At 35.6% G+C, this 13,077-nt stretch overlaps 1 protein-coding gene across 2 annotated transcripts in view; it reads left to right on the forward strand.

Moving 5' to 3' along the window:
• Window positions 1-13,077, forward strand: part of LOC131033280 (scopoletin 8-hydroxylase) — a 345,921-nt gene that overhangs the window by 131,055 nt on the left and 201,789 nt on the right. For both annotated transcript variants that reach the window (XM_057964457.2, XM_057964456.2), the window contains 2 exons: window positions 5,484-5,545; window positions 5,809-5,877. In XM_057964457.2, the coding sequence (XP_057820440.2) occupies window positions 5,484-5,545; window positions 5,809-5,877 (131 nt within the window). The remainder of the gene's footprint in view (window positions 1-5,483; window positions 5,546-5,808; window positions 5,878-13,077) is intronic.

Below are 13,077 nucleotides of genomic sequence, written 5' to 3' on the forward strand. Positions count from 1 at the left end.
GATGACATTATATATATTTAAAATTTTACAAGTTTTTCTATATATAACATCAAGCCTTTTAATTCACATAACACATCAAATCTGAGATACAATGTTCATTGATTGAGTTGATATAATAGCTGTGGTCGGATCCTTCGGGCCGACATAGCAATTACAAATGTGTGTATGGCCTTTGGCCTTACACATTTGTCTACTACGATTTAATTATCTTGAATATTACAAATTCGTATTTAATAAATACGATTTGATCCTATGTAATAAATGTGATGGATTAACAATAATGACATAGTGTTATCGGTTAATGAGAATCGGTTATCACTTAACCCGCCACCTTTGGGAAAGGCACGATTAAAGAAGCACAACCGACTTGGTCAAGGAGTCGTGTTGTTTGGATGATCCACGGATGGATACAAAAGACCGTCTCCCTCTCTCTTAGCGGACGATGAATATATGTATGGGCAGATCGAATCATATACACAGCAGATCAAAATTATCAGTGAATTTGGAAGTTTACACACACAACAAATTCAGAGGCATACACACACAACAAATTCAGAGGCATACACACACAACAAGTTCGAACTGAACACATATACATAGGCAGATTGAAGATACACATAGCAAGACGTTTGGATCCAGCATACATATAAGCAGATTGATTTTCTTCATAGCAGTCGAATTCATTATTGGTGCAAGAAGGAATATATGGTTGATCTCCCTTCAGCAGAATCGAATGTGATTTATACAGTTCAGATTTCATATATTAAATTCATCTGTACAGTTCGATTATTATATATCACCTTGTGTGGTGAATTGTTGTATGCATAGAGCTTCAAGGAGTGAAGCAATTCACATTGGCCCTTGTACTTGATTATTGTAAAAGCATCTTGCTGTTCATATTATATATATATATATAGAGAGAGAGAGAGAGAAATTATTTCGTGCTCAGGGGTGACGATAGCACATATCATCTATGGTTGGGAGGGCAACAATGATTTGAATCATTGATCGTGGTTAATCGAGCACTCCCTATGATTACTGTGCATGGTCATCTTCTTGTGATCCTAGTATTCTAATGGAAAATCAACATGGTATCAGAGCAAGTACTTGAAGAGCCATTGCCACAGTTAGTGCATTCCCCTTGTCTTGAGGAGGAGCCTGAGCTTAAGAATGGAAAGATATGACAGGTGATAGAGTTCATCTTTAGCTTGAGTAGAGAGAGATTTTGGGATATAGGTTATAATTGAGGACGATGCCAAGAATAATGAGAAGGAAGTTGGGGCCACTTCTTTCTAGCTAGACTTTGATGTTTCTCTTCATAGAAGTGACATTTCTATCTTCAGCCTTGGAAACTTTGTAGATTTGCATCTGTCAATGGCAATTGAAATACGAGATCAAGACCTTCATTGGATGATAGGACCGAACTAATAAGATAAGTCTTCTCCCTACTACTACATTTATCTAATAGTATATGGTGCATTGCTTATGCTCATGTTAATTGTCTATTGTATGCATTGGACTAAATGATTGCCTTCCTGTTCATGAGACTAGAACTGGCCATGTGTAAGGTTGAGGTTTGTAGCCCTTAGCTATGATTACATACAATTTAAGACATCTTATTTATCATTATCAATTTTTTGTTATGAGTTGTGTTTAACAATAGATTATTACAAGTGTATGTGCAAGTGCATGTGTGATTGCAGGGGACACTTGAAGACCTTAGTAGTTAAGGCTTGCCTGCTGTTATGTTACTTGCAAGGGTTGCAAGTTTATCCAAAGCTAGATGGAGCTTCGATAATGAGATAAGCATTTTTTTTCTTGGTTATTATCTCTTGTGTATCATTGTTATTTGCTTGTCATAGTTAGCCTCTTCTTTGTATTCCTATATGTACTATAAGAGTTATTTGCCTCATTATGCTCTTGTTCTTTTCCTTGGCCCTCAGGATGGGTTTTGCAGGAAAAGAAGTACGATGCATTAGGAATCCTCCTGAGGCATTTGTGCAGGGATCAATCTTATGAGATTGATGATTCGAGGGGGAGGCCTATACAGCTTGTTGGGATGCCCAACCCAAGCGTTGATATCTTCTTATGACATCTATGACATCGGAAACTTGCTCGTCTTGCCAGTCTTGAGAAAGATGGCTACAGATCCTCCTAAGAGCACGAGTGCAATTACAAAAGTTGTGCACTTGATAGGAGTGTCAAGAGTTCCTTGTCGAGCTGTGATAGTAGGTCCAAGGTGGTCTTGAATCCAACACATTCAGCCATGTGTGGATCATACCAGATGATGAGAGTCTCCCTAAGCAAGATATCTTCCATGATTGGGACCATGTAAGCAAGGGATGCTTCCGTGACAAAAGGAGCAGCTAAGAGGATGTGCTTTGATTGATATCCGAGAATCTTGGTCATATTGGTCCAGAGGGAGTGGATTATGTCAAGATGGTTTCTCTAGTGATCAGTCAAAGGACTGTGATTCATGGGATGGAGTCCCATGGCCTTTATGTTGACTCCTAGGTCATAATATTCCTGGATAGATGAATAATTGGTGAGCTTGGAATACACCAAGAGTGATGCAGACTCCAACCTTGTATTTCATGAAAGGTCAAAGCATGTGGAGATCAAGTATCACTATGTTAGAGACATGATGGAAAGGTATGCTATTCACTTAAGGTACATTAGTACTAATGAGCAGACGACAAACATTCTCACCAAGCCTCTCTTCAGAATAAAGGTTGTGTACTTTCGAGGTAAGCTTGGTATGGTGGAGAATGAAGCCCTGGCGGAGATTGAGTCTTTGCTTCATTGATTTGTTTATATTTGTTTATATATATACTAATGTATTCTTCTCCTCAAAAGATGTTTAAAGTGTAAACTCTTGTTATTGCATTTCTCCTTGAGAGAGACTTGAGGTGTAAGCCCTTATCTCTACCCTCTGATATGGTTCATGGTGGATGTCATGTGTGTGACACCATGACAACATCATGTGAGAGAGTCCGTGATGATTTTCTAGTACTTGTGTGTTTACCCTTTGGATGAGCCATGGTGAATATCATTGTGAGGTGACGATTTCACAATGATGAACACTTGTACATCTCACCATTATTGTGAGGTGATGATCTCACAATAATGGTTGATATAACGTGACGTGATATCTATGGATAAACCATTATGGTGGATATCACATGAGGTGATATCTATGGATATGCCATAATGGTTGATATCTCGTGAGGTGATATCTATGGATATGCCATAATGGTGGATATCATGTGAGGTGATATCTATGGATAAGCCATAATGGTGGATATTACATGAGGAGATATCTATGGTGGATATCACGTGAGGTGATATCCGTGGATAAGCCATAATGCTTGATATCACAATGAGGTGATATCTTTCCCTTCCACATATGGGTGTAGCCATTGTGGTCAACATCATGATGAGGCGATTTGTCTTGTAGACATCTAGAAGGATTCCTCCCTAGCTAAGAGGGAGTGTTGATATAATAGCTATGGTTGGATCCTTCAGGCCAACATAGCAATTACAAATGTGTGTATGGCCTTCGACCTTACACATTTGTCTACTACGATTTAATTGTTATCTTGAATATTACAAATTCGTATTTAATAAATACGATTTGATCCTATGTAATAAATGTGATGGATTAACAATAATGACATAGTGTTATCGGTTAATGAGAATCAATTATCACTTAACCTGCCACCTTTGGGAAAGGAACGATTGAAGAAGCACAGCCGACTTGGTTAAGGAGTCGTGTTGTTTGGATGATCCATGGATGGATACAAAAGAACGTCTCCCTCTCTCTAAGCGGACGATGAATATATGTATTGGCAGATCGAATCATATACACAGCAGATCGAAATTATCAGTGAATTTGGAAGTATACACATACAACGAATTCGAAGGCATACACACACGGAAAGTTCGAACTGAACACATATACACAGGCAGATTGAAGATACACACAACAAGAAGTTTGGATCCAGCATACATATAAGCAGATCGATTTTCTTCATAGCAGTCGAATTCATTATTGGTGCAAGAAGGAATATATGGTTGATCTCCCTTAAGCAGAATCAAATGTGATTTATACAGTTCAGATTTCATATATTAAATTCATCTCTACAGTTCGATTATTATATATCACCTTGTGTGGTGAATTGTTGTATGCATAGAGCTTCAAGGAGTGAAGCAATTCACATTGGCCCTTGTACTTGATTATTGTAAAAGCATCTTGCTGTTCATATTTTTTATATATATATATATATATATATATATAGAGAGAGAGAGAGAGAGAGAGAGAGAGAGAGAGAGAGATTATTTCGTGCTCGGGGGTGACGATAGCACATATTGTCTATGGTTGGGAGGGCAACGGTGATCTGAATCATTGCCCGTGGTTAGATTACTGTGCATGGTCATCTTCTTGTGATCCTAGTATTGTAATGGAAAATCAACAGATTGAAGTATAGCAGTAATGCAAATTTCATTGCTTTTGTTACAAATTTGAAATATATAATGAAAAATGGCCCTTTTGGAACGAATACACATATATACCCATAATAGGGACATACAAATATTTTTACTTGAAGAAGTCCTACAAGTGTGTAAGTATTACTAGAGGAAAAATAAAAGCTCAGTTTAAGAAAAATACCAAATGTCAGTCCCTCAAGTATTGATTCATGGTGAATTCTCAACCTATGAAAAGACAATCAATTCTCAAGTTAGAAGTAGAAAGACCATTGAAGTAGGAAAATCAAAGGGCCAATAATTTTTAGTTTTACCCAGCTATAGTGGAGGTCCATATCCTAGGTAATTGCTGCCCTATTTATGTATTCTCCTTTACATTGCATTTCTTATATAATAAAGTCTATCAATTTGTGGCAGATTAAATTTTTAACTAAATTTTTTTTATTCGAAAAAAATGATAGTAATTATGAGGACATCCCCTAGGATAATCAAGGGATGCTATAGATGAGCTCAACTATCTCTAGGGCATAGAGCACACTTGGAGCATGTCCCCAAATTTCTACTAGGAGGGGGATGTCCCCTGCCACTGATCATACTAGAAACAATTGGAGGATGGTGGACACGGGAAAAAGTTTGGGGGATGAGGTGGGAGATGGTAGGGAATCCTCTTGTAACCTTGGTTTTTTCAAAATGCAGGTTTAGTGGTTGATTCTAGCATTTTCTCTTTTCATTTTTGAATTTGACTGCATTTTGTTCTTTGGTTGGTCATCTCAATCATTCTTTCCTTTACATAATTTGTAAACCTACTTATGAAGCTGGTCAATTGCCATCTTTATATAAAGAATGTTTTGTAAATAAATATATGATTGCATTGATTGAACTTTTGAAGCGAGTTTTCTATGGTATAAAGCTGCAATCTCTTGAATATTTCTGGATGTTTATAAGCTGGTTATGTTTGCTTCATGTGATGGAACTCTACAGTTTGTCTTATGGTTTAGGTATCCATCATATTGCCGAGAAAATGTATGGCCCAAGAGCACATTGCCTGAGCTTGAACTTGGTAAGTACAGAGTTTTTTGTTGTCAGATTTTGGCTACCATTTCTATTAGATTCCTCAACTCTGTGAGATGTAATTGTTTATTGATTTCCACACCATGCTCAAGGAAAAGTCATGTCTTCAAATGACAATTGAGTTTTTTGAATTCTTATTCTGAGTTAAACCATGAATATTGATTTCTTTATTGAAACTCCCTATTAGATAGGGAGATGGTTGTTAGAATACTTATTTTTTACTTCATGGTTGCATATACTCCATAACTGCAGCATTCAAGGATCTTGGAAAATTGATATTCAATGTGGGATCGCTTCTGGCAGCTCATTGTGATAAATACGGTATGCATATGAGACATCCACAGATCCATTATTTTGCTTGCTCTCTCTCTCTCTCTCTCTCTCTCTCTCTCTCTTAATTGGCACTTAATAATGATAGCAATAGAGTGAATTTAACAGTTTAATAAGATAAATTAAGGTTTTGACTTCATACTGATACAAGGAACTGTCAATTTTTCTTACAGTGACAACTGCCCCTTTTTTTAATTAAAATTTATCACAAACTTTGGCTTCAGCATATGACCCTTTGTGAAATTTTGTTTGGCAGAAAATTGCCTTGCATGTAACTTTATACAACAAAAGATAAAAGGGGGATTGGATGTACTGAAAATGGGATTTGTATCAAATACAATGTAGATATCTCTCATTAAATTGCATTTTTCCCTATTGAAAGAGCTCTAACATGTTTTGGGTCATTGCCAATCATGACACCAATTTGGTGTACACAATGCCTTACTTTGGCTTCAGCATATGACCCTTTGTGAAATATTGTTTGGCAGAAAATTGCCTTGCATGTAACTTTATACAACAAAAGATAAAAGGGGGATTGGATGTACTGAAAATGGGATTTGTATCAAATACAATTTAGATATCTCTCATTGAATTGCATTTTTCCCTATTGAAAGAGCTCTAACATGGTTTGGGTCATTGCCAATCATGACACCAATTTGGTGTATATGATGCACCTTGTGGAAGCCCACAAGGAGATTGTCTTTTTACATTTACCTTATATATTGTTTAATGAGATGGTACATACACTTCCCTTTCCTAACCCATTCCCTCTTCACGAATTTGAACCTGGGCCTCCTCTATCCAATACACAACCTGGCTTCCCCATCAGGCTCACTTAGGCTGTGCCTTTTATGTCTACAATATTTCAGTGTTTTTCTGTGGACATATTGAGGTCTAAGTTCCCTACATTCAGAATCCAGATGAGTACCTACATGGATAGTATATTTGATATGTACACAAGACAGCTTTAGGAAACTGTGGATAGGATACGACAGTCATTAGTCATCTAAAACATCACATATGTCAAGGATTCAAAGAGAAACTATTGAACTCAGAACATTTAAAAAACACTCCAAAATTGCATGCAAAAGATGAATGCTAGGTACAAAAAAGAGGGTCTCCACCATGGCAGTGAAAAAGGTTTTTTCATTTTCTGCATTTTGGTTTGTGTTTTTAAATTATGATTATTGTGGCTTATTTAAAACTCTTGTATGCAATAGATTATATTTTGTGTCTATCCTATCAGTTATGCCTCCTAGACACAAGGTTGTAACCAGATCGGATATCTATCTGGGCTGGACCTAGGGCATAATGAATAAGCATAATACCATATCAATGCATGATAAGATATGCTGTATCTGTGAGGGGGAATGCCATATGTGATAAATTGGGTGTAATCCTTGGCTTGCTGTGGTTTAAATTGATTATGAATATCATGAAATATTCAATGCTGAAATTGGATTAGGTTATTAGGAGATGCGTCATTTGGCCCTTGGTATTCATTACTGTATCTGTGATGCTAGATATCACATTTAATGCCTCTTGTGGATACAATCTTAGAAAAAAGTTCTTGTCTTTCAAGATAATTATATTTTTGAGGTGTTTAAGATGAAGAACAGCTGCTTGAAAACATGGGATACATTTGGCATTTTTGTGGAAGAATTTCAAAGAAGTACAATGTAAAACACTCTTTGACTCAGTTTATGCAGGCAGTGTTTCTCTATTATATGAAGGCATCCATGCCAATTTTTTTTTTTTATAAGACTAAGTATTGCAGCTATTTTTCCTTTCTTATATTTATGTCCTTTTGTTCTTCTCTAATAATTTGCTGCTGGAGGTTTTGCTTTTGGAAGCAATTTGAAGGTTTTGTCTTTCTCCTGTTAATATTCAAGAGTCTATCCAATGAATATTATGTAATTTGTTTTCTTAGGACTTCTTCACACATAAATCAATTCACTTAGTAAACCTATGTCATATCACATTCTATTGTTAATAATCCACCTAATACTCCTTTCCATTGAAAAGAATCCCCTCTTCATCAAATATTGATTTGTAATTTCATCAAACAAGTTGTAGAAATTATGAGAACCACTAGCATAACTATTGTTCTACATGCTCAGTTACAAAAATAATGTGATAAGGCCACAATGTTGTAATGTCCCCATTTTCAGGTTCTCTTGTAGTGCAGTTGGTGTTGGCTTTTTGGGTTGGTGTCAGCAAGATCAGAGTAGTATTTCAATGTTGCTAGTGTGTTCAGACAAATTAATGGAGATGAACACCACTTTATGGAGTGATTTCAGACTTGTCTGAGACTTACTATTTTAAGTAAGTGTCAGTTTGGATACTGATTGGTTAGTTGGGAGTTTTGGCTGAATTACTATTTTTAGTAGCTGCTATTTTTAGCAGTTACTATTTATAGTAACCACTATTTTGGTGGCTGGTCTTTAGCTTCGGCCTCCTCTCAACTTGAACATGCAGTATCTTCAGTTTCAGAGTTTGGATAATTTTGGCTATTTTTAGCATACTACTATTTATAGTAAATGCTATTTTGGGAAATCAGTCCCAGTCTAAGCCTTTCCATAGCTACATAGTGTAGAGTCTTTAGTTTCAGGACTTGGTAAATTTCCAAAGGCTGGGAAATATTATTTTGTTATTTCACTTAAATACTTTATAAAGTGACTTAATGAGTTAAATGAAATTAAAAAGGGAAAATAATATTTTATTATTTTTTGATGAGAGCTTATATAGTGGACGTTAGGTTGGAGGAGATAAAATAAAGGAATTGAAAAGTAATATTTTAATGAGCAAAAAGGTGGATGTCCAATTGAGGGGAGATAAATGAAATATTAAAAAGGGCAAAGGTGTATTTTAATTTGCTGAGTTGCCCTAACTTGTGTTGCCCTAATTTATCATTTTCTCTATATTGGGGTTTGGCCTTCATTTTGGTTAAGTTGAAGATAATTATTTATGATATTCTCCTCGGTGAGAAGAAAACCCAGTGTGATTTTTGCAGTTGGTTCAATTTAGCCTTCCGAAGGACGAAATTGCAATGACCCTCGATTAATAAATATACCCCGGTACTTAAATTTACCAAAGACACATTGATCATTACCAATTAAAATAATAAATAATTAAACATGAATTGTTATGTGTAAATATTAATAAATGATAAATAATAAGTATTATTATAAATCAAGTAAATAATAAATGATAAATCATTAATCATAAATTATTAGGTGTAAATAATAATAAGTAATAAAGAATATTTATTATTACAAATCATGTAAATACTAAATACTAAATCATTAATCATAAAATATTTGTAAGTAAACTAAATGATAAATAATAATTATTATTATAAATCAAATCAATAATAAATAATAAATCATGCTTATCTTAATAAAGAGTAACTAGTAATAAATAATAAATAGAAAAATCATTAAAATATAAAATTAAGTTAAATGAATAAATGAGAAAGGTAGCAAATAATAATAAAAAAACATTAACAAATAAACAATCATACATCGAATTATTAACATGAATAAAGTTAGATTAAACGAACATAGCAAATAAAAATAGATTAAACAAACATGGCAAATAAAACCCAAATCGTGACATTCCAAAAGTCACGTCCACGGGACATGGCCGCAGAGGAAATATATAACGTCTGGCAAACACGAGAGGAAGGGAGAGGAAGGAAGCGGAGGGTGTGGAAGTGCGAATATCAGGAATTTGCCTAACATCGCTCATAAAACAGTCACGCGATACAGGTTTGGGGAGTATACCCTGTAGCTCCAGCGTACAGGCAGGCACGTAAGAGGGACACCGCCGTTGTGGAGCCTTACCACTATCAGTGAACGGTAGAGGAAGAAGACCCCAGTGCAGACATCCCAGATCAGAGGGTATAGGCAACTCTCCAGAAGCCACAGGTAACTTAAAATATTAAATGTGAAGAGTCTATTTACCAGAACTGCGTTGAACAGTTCATTGGAATCTAGAGGGAGATTCATAATAAATCTCCTAGAGACAATATATATATTGTAGAGGTTAATCATATGCATATGACAGAGATAGGGAAGCTTGGACAGGGGTGGGATCTTTGCCAGGTTGTGGAAACATCAATGAGATTACTTAGTAATAGAGATCCCATAGAGACCTTAGGCAGATATTACCTGGGTTGTCTTAACTAAGAAAGAGTTCTCAATAGAGGGTTGGGTCAATCCAGGTAAGATCAACCTAAGGAATGTTTTCATCTTGTATAGTTAGTAACCAATCAATGAGCATTTAATTGTTAAATATGTAGAATAACATAGTTTTACTACTTATATAAATGGTACACATTTATTTATCTTGCATATTATGGAGCACTAACGTTTGTTTGCAGGTCTTAAACTTCAAATAGACAACTTCCCCACTAGGGACATTACAGTGGTATTAGAGCATAATCCTGCCATCCTGTGGAGTTTATGTTAGTCTACCAGAGGAAGAAGAAACCCAACATGAACGAATTCGCCAATGAGATGAGATCTTATTTGGAACAAACAAATCACACCTTGATTAAGGAGATGAAAGAATCCAATCAGGTCATCCTACAAGCTTTGAAATCTATGGGGAACTCAACCAATAAAGGGCATACTACTGATAAAAGAGATACTAGCTCTAATCAGTCAAAAAACAATAATGAATGCTCAACGTCCAGGGTGCCTCAACCCCGATTCTTACCTCACAATGAACCATCTCAGGAAGAGGAGGGAATAGAACAACACAAAATTAGCACCGAGGACATTGCCAGAGCATATGCCGATCTAGATCCTCATATCAGGGAAGTGGTATCCTTTAGATATTTCTGTGAGGAGAAGCATAGGGAAGCACCCCAGAAGCATAAGGATAAAGGACTCCAACACAAAGTGAATAAAGTATCCCTTCCCAATTTTGACGGATCAGGGAAACTCACAGCCCATGCATGGTTACAAAAACTAAATACCTATTTTACTCTAAGCCCCATGACATAAGAGAACGCCCTCCAATTTGCGATTCTCCATCTAGAAGGAGCAGCTCACGAATGGTGGCATAATGGACTTATTTCCCTAGGTCATCAAAGTATTAACTCCTTCGGGGAATTCTCTCAAAAACTGACCAACAGATTTGATGAAAAAGATTCCGAATGGTATTTTCAAGAATTAGTGCTCCTCAAACAAACTGGCACAGTGGATAAATTTATTAGCAAATTCCAAGAATTATCTGTTATGATTCCTGACCTATTCCAGAAGTGGCTAACTCATATGTTTATAGAGGGGCTCAAAGAGCTAACCAAAAATGTAGTGAAACCATTCGAACCCCAAAATTTAGCCGAGGCTATCAGGAAAGCAAGAAGGGTTGAGTCTAACCAATCCAAAGAAAAGACAAAGGTCTACCCCTCCAAACCATCCTACTGAAGAGATGATTCAAGGAAAAACAATTTAGAGAAACCATGTTATTTATGTATGGAGCCCTGGAGTGTAGGACATAGGTGCCAAAAGAGGGATGAGTTAATGAAGAAAAATTTATGTTTCAAATGTAGAGAGCCTTGGGAAAACGGGCATCAATGTAAGAGAGGCAGAGTAAACCAAATAGAGGAATTTAGCAAGAGGGCTAAGACCGACGAAACAGAGGGATCACTGGTAGTCATCACTCAGAACATGAATAGACCTTTTCGAATTAAAGGAACTCTTAAAGGACAGAAGGTGGTTGCCTTAGTAGACATAGGCGCTTCGCATGATTTCATTAGCCAACACTTGGTGACAAAAAGAAGACTAAAAACCCAGAACTTTCCAGGTTTTAAAGTCGCCCTTGTAGATGGATCCATAAATCAATGTACAAAAATAGTCCCTCAGGTAGAAATCACTTTTGGGAAACATACAATCAAAAGAGATTTTTATGTAGCAAACATACAAAATGATGTTATCCTTGGAATGCCATGGATAAATTGTTTGGGGCGGTTCGTTATGGATTGCGCTAATTTAGAGATATGTTTTGAGCATGAAGGGAAACAAGTGATCTTAAAGGGCATGCTGGATGGGTGTCCCAATGTAATGTCCCCTACTAGGTTTAGGCCTGTTTTAACCACAGCTAATCTATCTCAACATACTTATGACCTAAACTAAATCAATTAGGAGACAATAATATCTTAACATGAATCAAATCAGTGATATTCCATAGTTCAATCAATTAATTTATTAATAAGTAACTTGCCCATTTATCATACATATTCTTAATGCAAGTGTCAAACTTTGTTTCTACTTCAGTTGCAAGGAAGAAGAGGATGTGAATGTTACCAAAGCGCTTAGATACCAAATACAATAGGTTCCCTCAAAGTTTACGGATCCAAGCCCTTACCCTATCTTTGGACCCAGTCCCTCAACGTTCTCGAGATGCTGATCCTCACCCTCTCTTGGGAATCATCTTATTGTTTGGATTTAGACTGCCCATCTTTGGAAACATCTCAATTCCCAACTTCTTAAACAATGACAATAGTCACGAGAATTATATATAAACATATTATTCATACTGTTTATTACCTTATGAGCTCTTTCCGATTTACAATATAATGTTGCTATTTATCTGATATTCACTTTAAGAGTTCTTCTGATTTATATTCTAATATATATTTGTATGATTAATATATATATATATATATTAATTTATTTATAGATATTATTAATATATATAACTGTAGAGCGGTTTTCAAAAGATATTATATTAATTATAATTATTATATTATTATCTTTGTTTATATTATATATATATATATATTCATTTATAGATATTATTATTATATATAACTGTAGAACAATTTTCAAAAGATATTATATTAATTATAATTATTATATTATTATCTTTGTTTATATTATGATATTCTGCCTAAGAACATTACCGGCTTCATATATTAAGCATACATATTAATTGTATCCCTATGCATACCACCCAAAACAAGGATGTGACTGCCCGTAACTTAATAATAATTCTGAAAGAATTCTTTCCATGTTCTTTTCTTATTTTTCCCTTTTCCTATCTCTGCCGGAATGGTTTCGATCCCACTGTAGGGAGTACAACCTTCCTCTCTTTTTATATCTTTTTTTTTCTTCTTATCGTTTAATCCTGCTGCGTACCCCTTTTACTCTACTCCCCTCCCTTTTGTATGCCTTATTCGAT

This window comes from Cryptomeria japonica, chromosome 6, assembly GCF_030272615.1.
Source record: "Cryptomeria japonica chromosome 6, Sugi_1.0, whole genome shotgun sequence".
Classification (NCBI taxonomy): Eukaryota; Viridiplantae; Streptophyta; class Pinopsida; order Cupressales; family Cupressaceae; genus Cryptomeria; species Cryptomeria japonica.